We start from the raw sequence: 22676 nt of genomic DNA on the forward strand, positions 1-22676 counted from the left end.
TAAGGCCTTAAAGTAAACATTCATATTACAAATCTATGAAATGATAGTGTTTTATATTTTGCTTTTCTGCCTGATATTTGTTGTATCATATGGTTTATAACTGATATCTTCTTATGAATCATATCTTTTTTTCAATCACTGTATCAGAGGTTGAAGGTTTAAAATATACATAATATATAATATATTGATGATTAGAAAAGTTGAACTCTGCTGCCACCTATGAAGAAGTGACAAGAGTGCACGATAAATGAGCATCACAAATTTTGAATCAGGCTGTTTAAAAACCCTAAGAAGAAATTCTTATTTTTCTCTCAGAGCACCCCTCCGCCAAATATTTGAAAGTCAAGGGCTCATCATTGTGCCTGGAATCTTCCTAGCTCTCAATGTTATCGTCCGAGTTGAGTTTTCTAAATTTTATACATGCTCTGAATTTTCAGAGATTCTAAACAAACATATGAAGTTGCCTCTGCCATATTACTACTGTCTCTTTCTCAGAAACACAAAAGGTCTTTTCCAACACCTGATATCTTTATCTGCTTTTCCAACACCTGATATCTATATCTGGAGATAGAAATAATCTTGTGTATGCAAGGAGGGTCCTCTACCACTACACTATAGTCCTGCCCTAGTCAGACTCCCCGTTTCAGTTACTTCTGCATGTGTGCAGTCTTCAAACAAGATTATCAACTGTAATTTGGAATGGAAACCTTTTAGAGATTTGCCAGACAGAATTTTTTTAAACTGTAAGATATGACTGCAAAACAGGATTTTTCTTTGCTTTAAGATTTGATGACTATACTTACATATCATGGTACTAGATAACACCCATACTCTCATGTTTAAGACTGGTATTCATATAAGCTTGTACAAAAAAGTCCAGTTGTATTGACTATTGAAACAGGTACAATATTGCTTGAGAAACCCTTCTGTTTTCATTAATGAAGTATGTGGTATAAAGTTGTCAGCTGACTGAGAGTTCATGAATTTAACTTTGAAGTAGAATTTAGAAATTGTTTATATGTGTACATAGGGTTTAGTAATGACTAACACTGGTGAAGTGGGGAAAAGTAGAGATCTGAAATCACAGAGAAATCTTTATTTCTGTCTTAAATTGTAAGGTTTAGGGGAAAAAGATTAATAATTTGGGGGAAACTCATTTGCTATTATTATTACACCCACATAAACACCATATGTGGATATTTATCCAGGACTTTAAAAAATAAGCCACATGTCTACTGAAATAAACAGGTTACTCTTGGAAGATCATTTGGATGTCAGTGGATGGATATCCTTGATGGGAAATTACCAAAAGCAGAGTTATCACTGTTATCACTGGATGTGTAAAATCCCACTATTATGCTTCACATTTTCAAATGTATGCATAGGTGCAGCATCACAGATTGGCTTTGATTTAGATTTCTAAGCTTTTCTTTTTTTCAGGAACATGGTATTCCAACTGATATGGGTTATGCTGTGGCCCCTCACCATTCTGGTGTCTACCCTGTTCATGTTCAGCTTTATGATGCATGGAAGAAAGTTTGGAATATCAAAATCACCAGTACTGAAGAGTATCCACATTTGAAACCTGCCCGGTACAGAAGGGGCTTCACCCACAAAAGCATCATGGTAAGCTTTTTCTGATCTTGTATGTTTCAGTTACTGTACCAATTTTTTTTCTGAGCAATTTCAAAAGAGAGTACCTTAAATGTATTAGCTCAGAGAATTGAAAGTTCACATTGTCTGTAGCACATATGTCAAGCATAGTCATTATTTTTGACAAGAGGTGGCTAACAGAAGTCAGTATTTTAAAGCTTTTCTTCTGATCAGCATGACAGTATCTGATTATTCAGTCCTTTGTTGGAAACAAGTGCAAACAACAGACCTGTTCTGGACGTACAATTGGAAATAGGGAGTCATAGAATCCCCCTTACTAATTCTACCAACACAGAAGCAGCCCAATCTAAAAGGGAAAGAGGTTGATCTGCAGAGGCTGAACACAACACCACTGTGCCATCTCCAAGAGGCATATGGTGACAAAGCTGAGAAAAGACACAGGAAAATCCCGTCAGCCATCAAAAAGCCTCATTGAGGGCAGTGGCTTAAGTCTGCACCTGGAAAAGGGGCATTTCCAGGCCAAAAGGGCAGTGGAAGCCAACAAAAGTCTGGAATGCCCCTGGCACCCCCCCCCCCTCCACAGCGCAGACTCCTGTGGCACCAGTGCATGAAGCAGTTTCTAGGTTCAGGCACTAAAAAGTGCTCCACTGCCAGCATCACAGCTCCTTCACTGGTGCCCCACTGCCAGCATCACGTCAGCAGAGGGAGCACCTATGTAGGTGCAAGCCCATGCTGCTTCCAAGGCTGCATTTGGCCCCCTTTTGGATTGCATAGTATTTCTCCACCAGTATCACGCTTCTTGTGATTGTCTACAGTACACTGGCATTTTCTTGTTAGACTATGGGATTTCCATAGATGGACTTCTTCATTCACTACAGTACGTGACATCAAAAGAGCAAATGGCAACTAAGAACTAAAACTGTACTAAGCTATACCATTTCAGGTAAAGGTGCAATTGAGCATTTGAATGCTCCCCTGCTTAAAAGTGGCCTTTATGCATACAAAATGCTATGTATGCTACATGTTGAGAGTGTTTTATGTAGGTTTTTTTATATACCGTCCCATCTTAGCTTTATTCAATTTCTACTGCAGTTTTCACACAACAAACTATAAAAACCAGTAAACAGAAAACAGTCAACTTGTCTGTATGAACATAGTACTTATTTTTAAAAAATTAGTGAAGCAAGAAGCATGTAGGTTTTGAGCCACCACTGACAATATAAATGTTGCCTGCAGGCAAACAGGCAACTGTGTTTGATACCATCTACGGATTCCAAATGTTCCTCAAGAGTAGCTCTGTATAGAATGTGTTCCAGCAATCCACTCTAAGGCGGTTTCCGCACAGGCTGAAAGCAGCGGCTTCAGCCTGGTAAAACACCATTTTGGCGGGGACCCTTCGCACAGGCGCCACTCCCAAATTGATGCAGCAGCGCTCTGTGCCTGCCAAAACGGTGTTTTCAAAACTCACTCGGGGAGTGAGTTTTCCCGCAAACGCCATGCGAATGGCAGCGGGTGGAAGCTGGCGTATTCCCCTCCCCTCCCTGGCCCCAAACGCCTCCTTACCTCCTGCTGGCAGCCGTCGCTCTGCTGTCATTCCGAGGAGGCCAGGAGACACGCCCCCTGGCTCCGTAGCTGCAGCCGTCGTTCTGGCCATGGGGGTGTGTCCCCTGGCCTCCTCAGAGTGACAGCAGAGCAACGGCTGCCAGCAGGAGGTAAGGAGGTGTTTGGGGCCGGGGAGGGGAATACGCAGCTGTGCAGAGCATGATTAATGCCGATGCAGGCTCTCTTCCTTGGCTGTGCAGAAACAGCCTAAGAGATTAAAGAAAATATGAATCAACAAAGATAGATCAGCTGAGTTACGAAGGGAAGAAAGGCCATAGACAAGTTGCTTCTGCCAGTTCATATTCATCCATCTCAAGGTTGGATCCATGAACATCCCAAGACTTCACACTGATTTCCTAAGAACAGCCAAACCCACTGTGAAATTGGCAACTCTCCATCCATCCAGGGCATCAAAGTTTCCAGACTGCAATCACTTCTGTTATATCTGGGCTCATTTTCCTCTTTTTCACTCTCATTTACTCACCACAATGTTCAGATGCTTGGACCTAGGAACAGGTGACCTGCTTTTGAGTATGCTTGTAATAATAGAGATAGCTGAGCGTATGTGCTCCTCAAACCCAGTTCCAAAGCTACAGCTGATCTAACTCAGGGGGGTGGCATACATATTGGAAGGACAAAGCATTCAAATGTGTGAAGAAATAAATGAATGTTTGTTTATTAGCTTACAAATACAATTAAGAAATGTCAATTAAAGGCATAACAGAAGATAAATTTAAGAAGCATTCCAGCAAAGCTGTGTTCTTCTTGGGAATCTTCGTGCAGTGGTGCACTGGTATATGATGTAGTGCCAGTTGGTCATGTTGTATTATGAGCATGCAGTTTCTCTGCATTTTCCTGTACAGAAAAATACAATAAAACTAAGCACATTTTAGTTTTACTGATTCCAGTAGGAGCGGTAAACACGTTACATCTTTCCATTAAAAGCAAACTACCAAAACTCGGTAGTGTTTTACTTCACTGTAGTGCTTCAGTCCTGACTGTCCTATTTTTCCACAGGTTCTTCCTCGACAAACCTGTGGTCTTTTTACCCATACTATTTTCTACAAGGAATATCCTGGAGGCCCAAAAGAACTAAACAAGAGCATACAGGGAGGGGAACTTTTTTTCACAGTTGTTCTCAACCCAGTAAGTACCCGAGTTATTTTTAAACACTGGACAAAAGGATAACCAGTGAGCTATTTTACATGCAGTTATAAGAGGATTGCTAAGCTTATGCAATTTTCATAATATTTTCCTTAGTGGTCCGTTTTTGATATGTTTGAGGTCAAGCATTCTGCTTCTATTACAAAATTTAATAATCGTAGGCTCCATTTTTTTTGTCATCAAGTCACATCTGACTTATGGCAACCCCTGATGGGTTACCAAATCAAGAGACATTCAGAAATAGTTTGCCATTACCTGACTCTGTATCACATCCCTGGGATTATTGGAAGATATCCCATCCAAATACTTGCCAGGGTCAACCCTCTTAACTTCTGAGATCTGACAAGATCAAGTTAGCCTGGGCTATCCAGGTTAGAGCAGCTCCATATTGCTTACTGTTAACAAAATGGCAGTAGAAGCTCTATACTTCTACTTAAGTCAGTAGAGCCAAACTATTTAGTATTTGAAAGCAATAGAAATTGATCATATACGACAAAATCTCAAGGGAAACTCATTAGCAAGACTTCAGTATTGTACTTTTGCCACCATGGTTTTGTGTTTAAGTATTTCTGTATTTATAGCCCAAGTTTTAACACTGCTGCCAAGCTGGAGTTGTGTCTACCACAGCCTTGTGGTAGAAGGCACCCACTTTGGAAGTGAGTACTCCAACTACACATTAACTCAACAAGATCTAAAAAGTGCATTGTGTGAAAATGTGCAAGATGGACTTTTCTCTCCACCGCAAAACACTCTTCATGAGCCAGTTGATAGTGCCTATAAAACTGTCTTAGCTGCAAGGCCCTTTGTGCTCATAAAACATGTAGAACACCTGTTTTCTACCAGATGTTGGAACTTTATAACTTACTATCTACTTTTACAACAACAATTGCAGGCTGTTGATGGCCAGGCATTCAACTGGTAAACGTGTCAAATATTCCCTGTAATCAGTGATTTAGGCCACTCATTCAGTGATGGCAAGGCTAGAGTACATTATTATTTTCACTTAATTCAGTTATGAATGACAGAATTTACCTGTATTTTTTATTCTTTCAAGAGTGATTCCATCTGCATCAGTTCTTCAGACGCATCTCTCAGAGCTAGTGCAGGCAGTGGATGAAGTGATCCTTCTGCCTCATAAAGCTCTGAACTTCTGAGATTTTGATCTGTGTATGAGGAGTAGGCATCTTTTCCTCAATTATTTTTCAACTGCTGACTTTCTCAGTTGAAAATAATTCCCTGTTTTACTTTTCTCGAGAGTGAAAATGCTGTGTCATCTGTATTCTTTAAATATTTCATAGTTTAATTTTCCCTTCATATCTGTAGATACTGAATGTTTAAGTAAGGGTTTCAGTTTGAATTCTTCTCTCTCTCTCTCTCTCTCTCTCAGTTCATGCTTCCTCCTGTCATCAATTATCTCTTTTGTCTTACTCAAAGGGCATTTGGTTAATGCTTATATATTTATAAAAGATTGTGCCTGCTTAGGTAATTAATACAACATATTTTCTGAAATGATTCTCTTTGGCTGTTGAAATATACCTCCATATTACATTATTCTCAGGCATGCCTGATTGCCATGCTGATATTTCTCCATTGTCACATAAGTGACACTAGTACAATAACTGAAGGATTTCCATTTTGATGGCACTGTGGGAATTTTTCTGTGACTTTGTATGCTTGTTCATCCACAATAAGAGCTCTACTTTTAAATTGTCTCCTTTCCTTGGGCCAAGACATAATGGGAGGAAGATGTAAATCCTCAGTAAAGTATGTGGATACCATGATCTCTTCTTTCAGTAAGTTAGAAATGAAACAAGTTAGGAAATACTACAATGTTCTATGGATTCAGAGAGATGTAGACCCTTCATCAGTTATTGGGATCACCACAACAAGGCTATTATGGGACTTCCTAATAAAATGAAATAACAGAAATCTTTAAGGAGGTGATCTCTACTAAATGCATTTTAGTCAATGTCCATCTTACTGTAGTTTACATGGAATCTCTCAAATTTAGCCTCTATAGTAGGGGTTCCCAAAGTGGGTGGTACTGCTTCCGGGGGGGGGGGGGGGATGTGCAAACATCAAGGAAGGCAGTGAAGCGTTTGGGGATGGAAGAGAGGCAGTGCAGCGATTCCTTTCCGTGTGGTAACCAGTGAGTTTTGAAGGAAAAGAAGAAGCACTTTCTTGGGGGTGGGGGAGCCAAGGCAAAGAGCCCTACCACTGCTCATTGTTGTTTTCTATTTGCAGTAGATCTATTAGCAAGAAATAGGTTGTGATTGTATATGTTTGTGGTGGCAGGGGCACTAGGAATGTGGCCTGGAAGCCCAGGTGGCAGTATCCCAAAAAAGTTTAGAAACCACTGCTCTATAGGGTTTGGAAACCACCTGCTGTTAAAAGTGTGCCTTCTGCAAACAATACTTTCTTGTTCCCAAAGTTTTATCTGACTGTGATCATACTCTTGCTGTTCATGTAATTGTTGGGCATCACAGGGACACAACAAAGTACAATGCTATGGTATGCAAAATGGAAAATTACACGTTGGGATCCAGGTGGAGTTATACTCTCAGACAAACCATTGTTGATATCCAGTAAGTCTTTTACGTTTTATTTTTCAGTGGCATTTCAAGAGGAATTTCAAAGGGCACAGATAGAAAGAAATCCTAGAAGTATGCATCATGTATATCAAAGGGGTATATGTTAAGATTGCACCTTATTCCTCTACCTTGTTAATTACTCACACAGACTTGTGAATCAGTATTTTCCTTGAATCCAAACAAATTGTTCTGGCTTTGCTGCTTACCATGGGAGTTATTGATGGTCATTGAGACTTTTAAGTTGTTCTATTGTTCTAGCTGTAAATCTGTATGAGCCTACACTCCAACTTAGGTCCATTCAACAGAGCTTGCTCGTTGTGCCCTCTACTTACCAGGAGTGGTTATCCATGGCAAGGGATTATCCCCACTTGGTGGCAGCTTAGTTCTATGGAATAGGCTATCAGAAAATGTGAGGAAGGCACAGAACCAGCAAACCTGTGCCCACTTCTAGCCCTCTTCTGAGTAATACTGATCATGGAGATTACTCATTTTTCTTGGACAAATAACTTTTTTATCATGTTGTTTGATTGCTAATGTTCCTCTTTATCTTCAACTAATTGTTAGATGCTTTGACTTTCAGATAAGGTGACATGTATTTTTTTAATGATTTTTTAAATAGTATTGGCTTGCATGATTTTTATACTCCCATACCTGAATTGGTATGTGTCCATATCTGAATTATTTTTTCAGCTTAATGCAGTGGTTAGATTATTTGATTAGGGCTGGGTAGATCTTCATTCTTCTTGGGAGAGGCCATCGGTCAGTGGTACAGTATCTGCCTAGCATGCAGAAGATCTCAGGTTCAGTCCTCAGCATCTTCAGTTAAAAATTGCAGGTAGCAAGTGATATGAAAGACCTCTGCCAAATACTGTAAGGTGCCACTGACTGACTAGACCAGGGGTCTGCAACCTATGGCTCTCCAGATGTTCATGGACTACAATTCCCATCAGATCCTACCAGCATGGCCAATTGGCCATGCTGGCAGGGGCTGATGGGATTTGTAGTCCATGAACATCTGGAGAGCCACAGGTTGCAGACCTCTGGACTAGACTGTACTGACCTTGATGGACCAATTATTCTGATTCATTATAAGGCACCTTAAGATGTACATGTCTCCACTTCAACCATGAAGCTCACTGAATGATCTTGGGATAGTTACTCTTCTAAGCTTAAACTATCTAATAGAGTTGCTGCAAATTGGTTATGCTGGGAGCGATATGTTGGAGATGTTGTTTGGTGCTAACCTTGAGTTTCTCATGTTAGAGTTAGATTATTGTGTGCCTCAGAGAAGAAATGATCTTGACACCTATAGCTGCCAGAGTAAAATGGCTGGTTATGGATTTGCTGTACAGGTAAATTAGGATTGGAAATTCCTGGTTTGGAAATTCCTGGAGTTTTGGGGAAGACAAGGGCTTATTCCGCACACGCAGAATAATGCACTTTCAAACTGCTTTCAGTGCTCTTTGAAGCTGTGCGGAATAGCAAAATCCACTTGCAAACAGTTGTGAAAGTGGTTTGAAAACGCATTATTTTGCGTGTGCGGAAGGGGCCAAGGTTTGGAGATGGGAGAGACCTCAGCAGGGTATAATGTCACAGAGTCTACCCTTCAAAGCAGACATTTTCTCTAGGGGAACTGATTTCTGTTGTCTGGGGGACAGTTGAATTCCAGAAGATCCCCAGGACCTACCTCGAAGCTGGCAACCTTACTGTAAATGTATATAATCACCCTGTCCTGAGTTTTTCTTGTAGTCTTACAGGCCAGCCACTGCAGTTAAACACAGGGTGGTCTTACTGAGGTCTTACTGAGGTCTCCCCCTCCCCAATTATTGATATAAAGCCAAGCTTTTAAAGGTTTTGCCATGTGAAATGGAGTCTGCTTGCTTAGTCTACATAATGCTTTTGAGAGTTTTCTCCCAGTGATGTACTTTGAGGAGAAACCTATTTGGGACTCCTCCTGAAAAGAAGGAATACTTTTAAAATGTACTCATATTTTCACTGTATGAATGTCAGTGTCAGCAACAATTTCTTTTTTCAAGCAAGTATCTCAGTTTGATTACAACCATTCATTCTCCCAAGACATTGCCTCCCGCCAGCTTTGTCAGCACTGTTAAATATATTTTCTGGGTTAACAGAATCATGCTTCTGTTCAGAGTTTCCGAAGATGAGACGCTACCAGTCTCCTAAGGGCTTCTTGTGAATGATAAAGAAAAGAAACGTTTAGGTTTTGAACTAGGTAGAAGCAGAAACAGAATTGAGCAGTATATTTGTTTTCTAAGACTTTCTGATAAAACATGACAGAAAGACATTATCAGTCTCTCGAAGCCCATATAAGAGCAATTGTACCCAAGGGGCAAGTTGAATTCAACATACAAACATACCTGACTATAAATCTAAGGGAACATTTTTGCTTCTTTTTGTTTCACACTGTTTGTTTCCTGTCATGGACGTACACATTATATTTTGGCTACTACAGATGCACATCCAGTCTGCCACTGCATATATGTGCTAGCTACATTTTGTGCCTATTTATGCTAAGCTGATGTGGAATATGTGTGACAGGTGGCTGAAAGAGAATATATTTAAAGCCCTAAATAGGCTATCGCTGTATAAAACTTCCCAACTTCTTAGATAAGAGGTGTACAATGGCTTGCTTTTAATGACTTGGTTTGTTTTTTTATTGCTAATTTATGGTGTTTTTATTATTTTCTAGCATTATTGCTTGTAAGGTACATCCTGCAGGACTCCAAAGAGGTGGCATATAAATGTTTTAAATGAATAAATAATCCAAAAGGGCAGCTTTGCGGGTTCCTTTCCACCTCTGGACCAGATAACACAGGGGAAGCAACAAAATGGCTTTCTCTGTACCATATATATCCTCTGATTAGAAACATTGTAAAATATTTCACTCTTACAGATACTGTTATCTCAGCAAGTGTTTAATTGACTGGATTCTTGATTTCAAAAGCTGTTTTATTAGTATTAAAGGTGTTTTGATTACTTAGTTCTGTCCACAGTCTTAATTTTAATTCCTGTGAAAAATGGGGCAGATATTTTAAATGAAGTTAACAGTAATAAATGCAGTCTGTTAATAACAGGCACTTTCACTAATGTGTCTACTGGCCGGGTGAGTTTTCTGGACCTTTTTGGATTAAAGGTGTGCTTTCAGATATATCTGAACTGACTATATACATGAAAAATACCTTACTGGTATTTTTGGATATGTTTGAGTCTCTAGATGATATCCAAGATTTTCTGGGATAACAGTAAATGGATCCTGAAAATCCCAGAAATATTCAGGATTTTCTCAAAGTATCAGGAGACAGCATTTGAAGACTTGCAGGTTTGTTTTTTTCCCTCCCCCCTTCCCTGGAGAGTTTTGAGTTCCTAGGCTTGGCATTGGCTCATTTGTCTGACTAAGCTGTTGATTTGTCTCACTATGTCACTTTAAAATGTTTGGGTTGACTTTGCAAAGTTGCCTTTTTTGCTTGAGTTGTTTTGTCCCAGGTTTGCTTTTTGCAGTAGCCTCATGTTTGACATTGTTTTAGATTCCTGGGTTGTACATTGGCAGGATTCTCTAATTTCATGTTTGTTAGACTGCTGTTCATTTTGAGTCTTGGGTCCTGCATTGGTGTGCATTGTTATGTTTTACATTTCTCCTAACAGATGCAATTTTTGCTCTTAGTTCAATTCAATTGAAAATGTTGGTTAATCTAAAGATCAGGCATCAGTAGCTCTGATGAAATTTTGCTTCCAGTAGCTTTCACAACAGCCCCTCTATCTTCCTGGAAAAATCCCCCATAGGGAATAGTAGAACTAATAGAACTCCCTGATATCTGGATCTGAAAAATACTTCTTTTTAAGTTGCTTATTGCTATTCTGGGTATGACCAGTCATGCTGGCTTTTTTCCCCCTCAAAAATGGCACAAACCCCAAATCAAAAAATAATTATCAGTTCATTTTCTGCAGCTGTGATTGACCCTGAACATGAAAGTGATTTCACAGAGTCCTGGCTGCAATAGTATATTGTTAGGGGACCACAACCCAGGACACCACGAATGTACTGACTTTGCAAGCTTTGCTATGTATTTCCTGAGTAGTGACTGTGAACAAGGTGCCTGCATTTTTATCTGTGGCCTTGTAAAGCCAAGAGAAATGGATGTCACCAAAGATTTTGGAATGCTGTTCCGTACTGCTTACCAAACAGCATTGGTATGTTTTGTCTGGCTGAAAACAGCAATCCAGCTAAGACTCCAACCAATGCTAAGCTAATTTTGGAAAACATTTATTTCATTCCTACCTAATCCAGGAATACTATACCACAGGACAATGTGGAGCCTGAGGCAGAAAATCAAAATCTCTCCTATCCCACTAATAATTAAATAATCAACTATTTTACATCCTTCTTTGCTGGCACCTAAAATCTGTTGCCTAAGGCAGTCATCTCCTCTCTCACTGCAAGACCAGCACATCCCAACTTGTACACCAAATTCCCCGAAGATTCTCCCTGGCATTCCTGACTTCACAGATACTGCTGTATTACTTGCTTTAGGCAACTTTGGGATGATAAGCTTTGGATCTCTTAAGGGCTGTCTGTTGATGCTGTTATTGTTTTAAATTAGATTGTTATACATTTATGGGGATTGAGATCAAGGCCAAACTGAAATTAATATCTAGTCCCATTTGTTGACTAAACAGAAGGAAGTTTGTGGTTTTTTTAAAGTTTATTTAGCAGAGATTTCTTGGACAATCTCAGAACATGGGCATGTATATATGGATGAAGGTATTTGAGGCTCAAAACCTTAGAGCTTTAATATCAAAACGGCCTTTTGTATAGAACACAGCTAATGCAACTGATAGGACAGATGGCAAGTCCCAGTTAACATTCTGGCTGCCAAATTCTGAAAAAGTTAAAGGTTCTGAATCATCTTGAAAGACAATTGCATATAGAACAGGATCCAGTAATCCAAGCTGGGTTTTATCAAGGGATGTGTAATGAGGGGTGCAAGATTTCTTTTTGTTTTTGTTGCAACGGGCTAACATACTACCCCCATGAAATTTGTTCTCTGACAACTAACCTGGGCCTAGATAAAGATTATACATGCAGATGCTTCTAAGCACACATGGGGAGTTGTTTTTCTGTCATAAAGCAGCCCTTTACAATGCATTGTCCTCTACTGTGGTCTTCTCCTAGATGGTGGACGTTTTTGTTTTGTTTGGTATACCCAACAATGACTGTTGTTAGTTCTGTCCATGATTTTTGTGTTATGCTTGTGAGTTTATGTTTTTAATTGAATTCTTTGACATGCATTTTAAATGCTATTTTGTTGTTGCAGTGTTTTGATGTTTGCTGCCTTGTGGACTCTGTGAGGTTGAAAGGCAGCATATAATGGTTGTTGAAAAACCCAATATGTAAGCAGGATGCACTTTACAATTTTCTGGATCCAGCCTTCTGGATTTTTCCATTACATAGATAATTTCTGTATACCAATTCAGATAGAAAAAATTAAGTTGTATGTATTTACTAACAGATATGTATAAGTGGAAGATCTGCAAGGACTTGTGAAGGGATAAGAGTCTGCCTTCTTCTTTTTCTTCCCTGGAAGCCCCTATGGCTCTCCTCTATACATACTTCCTTCTTTCCCACCCACCTACCTTTCTGTATCCTGTTTTAATCTTTCCATTATTTCTCCCCCCTAGGAAAACTCTGTTCACCTCACTTTTCCAAGCTGCTGCTGTTTCTTCCATCCACCCACCAAGTGGTGGGATTCAGCCTATTCGCATCAGTTCGGTAGAACTGGTATCTAATTTTTTGTCCAGTTTGGAGAACCGGTTGTACTCCCACCACTGAGTCCTTTCAGAACCGGTTGTTAAATTATTTGAATCCCACCACTGCACCCACCCTTGAAGGAACCATGTTGAGAATTAGAGTCATTGATGTAAACTGGGAGGCTGCAGCTTATGTTGAAGGAAAAGTGTGAATTTTCAGGATGCTTTATATTACAAATGACTAAATATAGGGCTTTTAAAATGCCATTGAATTTTCAAAAGGAACTTCTCTTCACCAATTTAAGAAAATCTATTCAAGCTCAGAGAGAAACCTAATTCATTATTCTGTCACTTTGTGAGTCTAATGGAGCAAGAACAGCTGCTACAGTGTCTCAGAATACCTGAGATTGAACTCTTCTGAGTAATATGGAGACAGTATCAGGGACCTGCATACATAGTGTACACAATGCAAAATTAATTGGAAAATAGATGGTCTGAAAGTTAAAATACTCTTGTGGCCTGTAAACATTTGTACTGCAACTAAAAGAACAACACTATATTAAACTGAAAGTGCTTTGCTTCCAGCATCCAATGGAAACATATTCATTAATCATCAATCATCTTTGTTGTTGCTGCTGCTGTTTTTAAAAGCACTCAATTTACTGCACTGGTCCACATGATATTACTCAGGTTCTTATTATAAAATAACAGGAGGGAAGTCTAATGGCAAAATTAGGCCTATGACAAAAGAAAGAAGGAATGGATTTAACAGCTTGAAAATATGAGTTAGCTGAAATTGTTTGGAGCTGGTCTGTTGGCCATCTTGGCATCTACAGTGGGCCGGTTCATTCCCAATGATGCAATGGTACCTCCAATAACAGGGATGGGATTTATGCCAGTTTTCCCTTCTACCGTATTAGATTCACTTTGCCTTTTTGTACTTCGTGAGTCCCCTGGACACCTGGGACAGAATTCAGAAAATCTGGCCTTATATAGGCAGAAAGGTCCTACTCTATAAGCACTGCTATATACATGTGTGCCATAGGAGACAAGCCAATGAGTCTAAGAGAGTGAGAGTATTGACGCAGAAATATTGGCTGGACAATCTAGGGTTGATAGAGGGAGAAATATGTAGATTAGAGACTCCAGCTTCTAAAGTGTATCACCATTGTTTATTCTTGATGTATCTTGGGAAAGTGTTGTTGTATTGTGCAGCTTCAGTTCTGCCTGCTCCTGGGCCCCTCTTCCTCCTTCCACCCTGAAATTCTGTTATTGACTAAAACAGCATGTCCTGTATGCAAAAAGTTCTGAACTGCAGCAGGCCAGCAGCACCCTAAAGCATCCTCCTACGTGTGCTATGCAGAACAGCTGCACGATGTTGGCATCAGCTGGGAAGAAATCATTGGAATACAGAAATAGTTTCACACCATCAACGCAGAGTAAAGTTGTATTATTCAAAATGCTTCTATTTTTATGTTTATATTTTCTGAACAAACCAAAAGGTGAGCAAAACTCCTGTTGCCTTGAGGTGATTAGAACAAGTTAAGATCTAAAGATAGATATTTTTACCACTTTGACATTTATCCCACTCAATATAACAGGTGTGCTGGCTAGAAGCCAAAAGGAGACGGCTTACCACAAGATTCTGCCTAACAGGAAAATGGGGACAATGGCAAAATACTTCATTGTTCCGAACTTGAGGGTAGTGAGAAACTGGGGACCAATTCTGGGCCAAATGTCTTCTAAATAATCATTCAGAATATTTTCTGCCTTCAATTTTCTTTCTTGTGAAAACTGTTGAATTCCAAAAACAGCAATAGGGTGCAGATTATTTGGGAGAAGGAGAATGAGCACATTAAACTGAAATAAACTAGATGCTGAAATGCTCTTACAGGCTGGATGGAATAGAATAATGTAGGCTCCTGTCACTGGAAGCTGCAGTTTGAAGGAAAGGCAAGAGGTTAGTAGAATTCAATTAATCCTGTTCTAAAAGGAAGAGGGGTGATACAGGCCTTCAGTCTTACGCTGAAGGACATGCATTTCCTTGAGGCTAATTAGATCACACATATTCACTAGGAAACTGCTAAGAAGGACAACACTGTATATAGGACATGTGTAACATGACTTCATTGAAATCTACTCTCGCCTGAAAAATTTCTTTCTTAAAACTTACTGGTACACTGAAATATCAGAGTTTTTGTAAAACGTTTCTTCTGCGTTTTGTTCAGCATCCAAGGAAACAAGCTCTGGTTAGCAAAAAGACAAGTGTCATTAACTTTATACAAGAGACTTGTCTGTTTTTCTTGTTTATATATCTTCCCTGTAGAAGCTCGGGGTGTGATGCACTGAATATTTTGAGCATGTTCAAGTTCTGTTTTGAATGCACTTAGGGTGCCCCAATCTGATCTCCAAGACTTGTATAGAAAAAATAATTTGTCCAGGTGTATCTCCTTGCTTCATGCAGTGGCAGGAGATGGTATACTTGGTAGAATTTTCATTTCTGTGCCAAATGTTTTATTGGCTTCTCCGGCACCAGATCAAACAGTGCTGCCAGAAACTGAGTTCCCATTGCCAGAGCAGACAATATTTGAGATATAAATTGGCCCTGCTTTAAAGCAAAAGGCATGACTAACTAGACTTGCTGATTTTAGGATCCTGTCCAGCTCTTGAGTTTGCATTTTCTGTTGAATAAACATGGAACATACTACATGGCCTGAAACAACCATTTCTCAATTTCTCTGTACCACAAATCAATTTATTCACAATAAAGAGGAAACAGAGCTATAGCAAAACAGAATCTGAGTCCTATGTGGACTTTCTTCCCCTTCTCCTGCCCTGATAGTGTATCTTACATGGAAGATTAGTTATTATGATCTATTCAGTCTAGTTATTTTTAAACTGTGTGTAACATTCTTAGTATTATAGTGAGATTCCCTTCAGGGAAAGAATAATACATATTTTTCTCTGAACTGCTAACCTTTTCAAGATTTCTCCCTCCCCCTACCCTAGTGCACAGCTAAAGTTGTTGGCAGGTAAAGAATTGCCAGGAGGTGAACTGACATTATAAATGTCAGAGGTCAGCACAGGTGTAGAGGGGAAAAAAGAAGCTGCTGAAAAATCAAGCTTACATTTTTGTGGGGAAACTTTCCAATTATATCTTTGTTGAAAACAAAAGTCCATTTTCTGGACTTCTTATGGTTTCAAGACTAAAAATAATAAAGGGATTTTGAAAAGGTTATACATGAGGCAAAAATGCATTATTCCTTGCCTGAAGGGAACACAGATATCTTTTGAAGGTACTTTTTTTTTAACAATTTCAGCTTTAAAAGGAGGGTGATTGTGTTCTATAATTTATAATTCCCTGTATTCCTTTATCTTCTGAGAGTAACAAAACTGAAGCTCCAGGCTTATGTCACAAACCATGAAAAGTCACAAGGTGACACTCATTAAACAAATGCTCTGTGAAACTATGCTTGTTGCAAATGCTGCTCAGGAAGAAACATAAAAATAGAATTGCAGAGCTTTGGGAGTGGAAACATAGCTCATAGGACTACATTTTAAAATGTATGTGACCTGAAAGCTGCAAACTCTAGACCCTAATACAATTGGAAAGTTTTTTTAAAGGCCCCTTTTCCTTTACACCAGGAAACCTTTTTAATTCCCCCAGGAAGTCTCAGAATCATTTAGAAGAATTCTTTAATTAAATGTTTTCACTTCTAGTGTAATAGTCACATACATAATTAGTTATGTCATTTTACTGGAGAGTCATATTTAGAATGGAAAACATGGCATTTTAAGAAGCAATTATAATAAGTCTGCTCAGAAGGAAAGTTTTCTTTGGATTGCAGCCTTTCTCTTTAAAGAGACAGTACAGGGAGCCTAATTTTGAACTCTGAAATGGAGTATGCCATTCCCATAATGATGTCTCTGTCAGCTAACCAGTTATCTTTCAGATGTCATTTTCAGACAACACAATCCTAATGGGGTGGAGCAAATTAGCTATTGGAGCTGGCTCATGGACTGTGTTGGCACGTTTGCCAACCCTGCCAGTGTAAGTGGCACTTACACTGGCAGGGAGGGCAAACAGGAAAGCATGCATGCACCGTGGAGTCAAAATATGTGACTGGCAGAGCTGGGGGCAGGCTAGGGGTGTTCCTGGTGGTGCAGCCAAATTTAGTCAGCTTCAACTGGGCTTTCGAGCCAGAAAAGCCCTCAGTGCAGATCTCAGATTTATGCCACATTTTGAGGTGTCCATTTTGCCCTATGCAGGGCTTTCAGGTGGCCAGGGGTTTTCCGTTTTTTGTTGCATCCCCACATAGCCTGGAAGTCCTCTGGAGATGGCACAGGAGTGGCACTGTTCCCAGCTGCTGGAGGCCTCTGGATTGGGCTGTAAGCCCCCATGTTAGAATTCCATGTTGTCGCATTATTTTTACAAGGTTTTATCTGCTGTTTTTATATGCTTCAATGAATTGTTTTATCTGCTGTTTTTAAATTGCTGTTTTATCGTTCTATATATATTTTTAGAAAATCTATAGTGTGATGTCTTGATTTTTGCAAACTTCCTTGAGTATCTTCTTTATACACAGTGCAACCTTTCAGTAATCTAAATGAATTATATATTTTCATATTAAGACTTTTCAAAAAACCCAACGAAACCAACATTTAAAAAGATAAAGTGCTTCTTATATGAAGACTTTCCTGTATTATGTTTGTGCTGGAGGATGATTCAGTCACTCCCATGTCCTTTTTGGTGCTATGATTCTATCACTATATTTTACTTCTAATGGATTTAAGTTACTTGTGTCAAGTTATTCTCCAGAAACATAAGTACTTAGATTCAAGTACTTCCAAGCTACTTGCATCTTCTCATTTATTTTCTTCCTCTTACCCAGCTTTCATATGTTACTGGCATTGGATGCATTCATTCAGTCATTCACAGCCAACTGAACATGTTCTAGAAAAAAATTAATTGTATCATAATGAGTAACTTCATGTCCTCTTATGGCAGCCTTGAGAGCCAGTCTGTTCTGTTTCTTGTTTGTGTGGTTTTTGTACTGACCCTGTGCAGCATAACACAAGATCTCCCTGTCTGTAACAACCAGAGCATTATGGTCTTGATCTCCATCCCACTTTAAATAACCTATATATTTTGGTGGCTCAGATTTCAGCAGAAGGAAGTGAAAGAAATGGAAACATACAAATAGCAGCCTGTGCGGAGGTGTGTGCTGCTATTCTCAGAAGTCGCTGTACATTTGAGAGCATGGGAATAGCACCAAATGATTTCCACTGGCAAGAAGCAGGAAGCAGTAGCAGGAAGAAAGGGATGATGTTATCCAATAGAGGTGCTGGTGCTGTGCATAGAATTCCATTATCAGCTAATGATGTTATTGTCACAGTGGCACAGATCACTAGAAGTCTGCAGCATGCTTGCCCCTCTTTAACTTGCCTCCAGTGTTGGCAGCCAGTTGGTGCAGATATTGTCTTCTGGTGTCAGGGAATTCTAAGGGTGAGGCGAGGCTCGCCAACTAAGAATTAACTAAAAGAATTGATGTGGTAATTTAGAGGCAAATCAAGCAGCTATATGGGTAGCAAGAGACAGACAATTCATAATGCAGCTGAAACACAGACCAAAGAGCAAGAATTACTAACACAGCTATAGATACATATTTGAGCAATCTCTTAAGCCAATCACTAAAATCTGGCATCCACCCCAAACCATCCCATGGTTGATGTGCTGTTACTTGGTGGAAAACGTGAACAGCAACTGGTTTTTGTTCAATCACAGGTTATATTCCCAGACTCATCGACATAAAAACAATGTTTATCCCAGTGAAGTACATGCTCCACCTTATTGGGCAGTGAGCAAGTCTAAGACTTGCCTGTTTTTGACAGCCACTTGTAATACAAACTGGGAGGTAATACATTTAGAGCATTTTTACCAGAAACCCAACATAATCCAGAGTCAGTAAAAAAAGGTAACCAAAGCCTACTTCCCTTTTCGCTTCCCTTACAATGGCAAAGGTTTTCTTTGCCATAATTAGACGAAGACTCTATCATCTTATCACATATGTGACAGACAGTAGTAATACATCTGTTAGAGAAGGTTATATTCAGGGTTGTTCATTTGAATTCCACAAACCAAGCTTAATTTTTTCATGCTGCCATTTTCCTACAGTTATATTAGACTTTAGACTACAGTTATATTAGACTTTAGACTACAGACTTTAACCTACAGTTATATTAGACTTTAGCATATGAACGCAATTGGCATCTGGAAGAATTCCCACCCTTGATTCATCAATATGAGGATTCTGAATGCAGAAAGGAAATGTACTGGGGAGTAAGACTAAATAATGTTGGAACAAGAGACTCAGGGGATAGTTTTAGAAAAGTATCTTTTTAGAGTATCAACAAACCATCTGCCTGTTACAGAAAGGGAAGAAAGAGTGGCAAGATGACGATTATGCTGATGGGGTGTGCAGCTTGGGTGCAAATCCAGCATTGTGATTGTGATGGATTGCAAGGAAATATGTAATTTTTAGCTGCAGTTCTATCTTAGAAAAGAATTGTTTACCTTCAGAGTGTGGCACAGAAAGCCTAGGAACAGGAGGAGCCTAGGAACAGGAGGAGCCAACTGTGGCCTCCTGCAGTCTGATGGGGAAAGTAACAGTGTGATGTGGGGTGGGGGAGCATATCGCCCTTGTGAGGACAATCCATCTTTTGGTTTGAATCACTCTTGCTGTTAAGGTCTTAACTGAGTGAAAACTAAACATCTCTAAGGAAATAGTTCTGTCAAAGTGTGTAACAGGAACTATAGTTTATCAGCCTGAGTGCTGGGAGAAAGCAATTACAAACAGACCAAGTATGCTGGTGGGAAAGGTTTATAGGCGAACCAAGTGAATGATCGTATCAACCAGGATAGGAATATCTTCTAGGTACAGAAGAGTTCTAGTGTATCAGTGGGTCTGGGGTATAGGGATTTACATTAAGTTTACCTCAATGGAGAATTTATGTTTTATTTTTGACCATTTATGTAACTGGAGAGCTGAGTGAGTGTACTATGGATAAGTACCTAGCCTATGTTAGGAGCCTGTGTGTAGGAACCATAAGCCAGTGTCATCTATGATAAAGAAACTGTACAAACTGAGTAACACCTGTGAAACCAACATATAAACTGAATTATAACTGAGTAATCTTAAGTGCTGTGCTGAAGAAATCAAAAACTCTAAGCTTCTGTGCCAAGCTCTTTGTAATTGTACACCCACATCTTGCCTCCTATTTTATTTGCTTAATCCATCCATTTCCAAGTGAATAGTTCTCCCTTTACCATTTCCTTTGCTGTTAAATAAATCTGAGTTTATTTCTGCCTCAGTATATTTATTTTAGTGTGCCTAGTGAGGGGAGTGCCTGGAAAGAAATAAAAAGTCACTGGGCATCCCTCACCTTCTGAGAATATAGCAGGGCTGAGGGTAAGTGCTTCTTGTCACCAAATGCTACCATTTCTGAAACAGCTCAGTCCCTAAAGGAAAAAAGGCGGGAAAATCAGGCAACCCTGGTCAGTGAATGGTTTTCCAGCCTGAAGAATTATAGAAGATGGGGGGGGGGAGGGTGTGCATGTATCAGGGATAAATTAGCATGATGGGCAAATCTATGTACAATGGAGAGATTTGGATGTCTGGAATATCTTCCATCTATACTGTTATTCTTTGCATGCTGGAGAGGCTCAAAAATAATGGGCAGACTGTCATCAATTATGAAAACTTCAGTGCATTCCCCTAATACATATATAATAGGAGCTTGCATCATCTGATTGGATATTACTAATAACAATACTGAAAATCTGTATCAGAACCCACATCAACTGTTTCTGGACACTCTGTTGCAATTTACACTGACAGCAAATACACACACTCATTAGTTCATGCCATGGGAGTAATCTGGAAACAACAAGGATTCTTGACTTCTGCTGGAACTCCTATTTGTCATGCACCACTTGTTTTTATACTTCTGGAAGCTATCCATCTTCCCTGAGAATGAGAACAGCAAGCTTCTTCACTAGGAAAGGCAACACAAAAATCATCAAAATATTACATAATAGCAGAACCACAAGAGATAGAGGTCCGCCTGGAAAACCTGACAGAAAAGGGAGGGTTTCTCAGTCAACTCCACTGACAGCCTGCACCAATGTAATAAGCATCTTTGATGTACAAAAGTAAGCAAGAAATGAGAATATATGAGAATTAGTGATATCAACTGTGAAAACCCTGCAATCTGGTGGGATTAATTAAAGTATATTAGCGGGATTCAAAACTTCTGGAAAACAGGAAATGACATTGACAAACTTATCGAAAGGGTTCACATCAAGAACAAAATGCCAAATTTGTTTACCTTGGTGTCAAACATTCCCAACTTTACAGGCAATAAAGGAGTATTGCATGAAAAGGCTCTTTAAACACACTTTGGCTTCTGAAGGCAAACAGGTTTTTTTTTAAAGAGTTTACGCTCCTTAAAAATAAAACACGACAAAAGCAGGTTAAAATAAGGTTTGAAAAACCCAGATTAAGACTTCGTGGGAGGACAACATGTTATCCTTAATATGTGTGAAACCTTTAAAAAAATCTGTTTGCCTTCAGAAGCCAAAGCAGGTTACAGAGCCTGTATAAAAGGAACCTAAATTTGCCATGTTTGTCCATTACTGTTTCTTCGACATAGTTCCATGCATAGTATCTACCAAATCCCCATGTACTTTGCTTTGCCCCTGGCATTTAGGTGATTCTTTTGGCTGTATGTGTCTCATAATGGGGTATATTCAATATCCAATTTGAGCAGCATGATCAACAAGTCACCTAGGTGACACTGTCACAGAGAAAGTAGTAGAAAATTTCTCCAAAGCAAGCCTCTAGCAAGGATCCACAAAAACTGGAAGCTTCACAGACTGATAAATGAAGAGACACTTGTCATCTCCAATGTGAAATGACAAGATTTAAAAGTAATTAAGAATGTATCTTGTTTACCGTAAATATCTTTATCACTTTTAAGGGCAAAAAATGTAGAATAACATCTTCCCTGTGTCTTCACTGCCATCTAGTGATCCAGTAAGGAAAAAAACCTACTCTTTTTTTTTTAAGATCAGTATCTTCATGACTCACTTGTCCAACTATGGGAATGACCGTTTGGGTGTGTACACTTTTGTCAACCTGGCCAATTTCGTACAGAGTTGGACCAACCTGAAGCTGCGGACTCTGCCTCCACTTCAGCTGGCTCACAAGTACTTTGATCTGTTCCCTGAACAAAGAGACCCTCTTTGGCAGGTAAGCTTACTGAACAGGAGCATAGCAAGGAGTGCTGCAGTTTTTTACTTGTCGGTGTAGACAATTTGCTCATCTATCTGTGCAGTCATATTGAATCCAAAGCCAAATATTTTTTTAAAAAAAAAAATTCTGGTAATATCAGTGGTGGATTTTTTTTACTTCTGTGTGGTTAATCACATATTTGGACTGCTGATTAAAAAGGCAAATCTAATAGAATGTTTACTATCCCTCAGTTTTCCCATATTTTTCTAGCTCTCTGTTTCTTAATAACTGAATAAGATATTCCATACAGTGTAGCCGTGTGAATAATAAAGATGCAAAATTGTACAACTGGCTAGATTTAAAACAGAATGGAAACATAATTTACAGAAAGGTAATTTTAGTCAGATACAGTCAGATCTGTTGAGAGTGAGAGTTTTTGTTTGTTTTTTTGGTTTGCTGTAAAGTCATAGCTGACTCAGGACAATGCCATAGGGTCTTCAAGGCAAGAGAGGTGATTTGCCATTGCCTGCCTCTGCAAAGCAATACTCAACTTCTGTGATAGTCTCCCATTCAAATTCTCGCCCAGGCTGACCCTGCCCAGCTTCAGGGATCTGACTAGCCTGGACTATCTAAGTCAGGGCTGATA

At 39.4% G+C, this 22676-nt stretch overlaps 1 protein-coding gene across 3 annotated transcripts in view; it reads left to right on the forward strand.

The window, feature by feature from the left end:
- Positions 1 to 22676, forward strand: part of LOC125439694 (bifunctional heparan sulfate N-deacetylase/N-sulfotransferase 3) — a 91290-nt gene that overhangs the window by 44110 nt on the left and 24504 nt on the right. For all 3 annotated transcript variants that reach the window (XR_007245563.1, XM_048508822.1, XM_048508821.1), the window contains exons 5-7: positions 1441 to 1626; positions 4234 to 4362; positions 21866 to 22048. Coding sequence is in view for 2 of the 3 variants with exons in the window: in XM_048508822.1 (XP_048364779.1) it covers positions 1441 to 1626; positions 4234 to 4362; positions 21866 to 22048 (498 nt within the window). In the remaining variant the exon portion in view is untranslated. The remainder of the gene's footprint in view (positions 1 to 1440; positions 1627 to 4233; positions 4363 to 21865; positions 22049 to 22676) is intronic.

Source organism: Sphaerodactylus townsendi, linkage group LG10 (assembly GCF_021028975.2).
Source record: "Sphaerodactylus townsendi isolate TG3544 linkage group LG10, MPM_Stown_v2.3, whole genome shotgun sequence".
Lineage (NCBI taxonomy): Eukaryota > Metazoa > Chordata > Lepidosauria > Squamata > Sphaerodactylidae > Sphaerodactylus > Sphaerodactylus townsendi.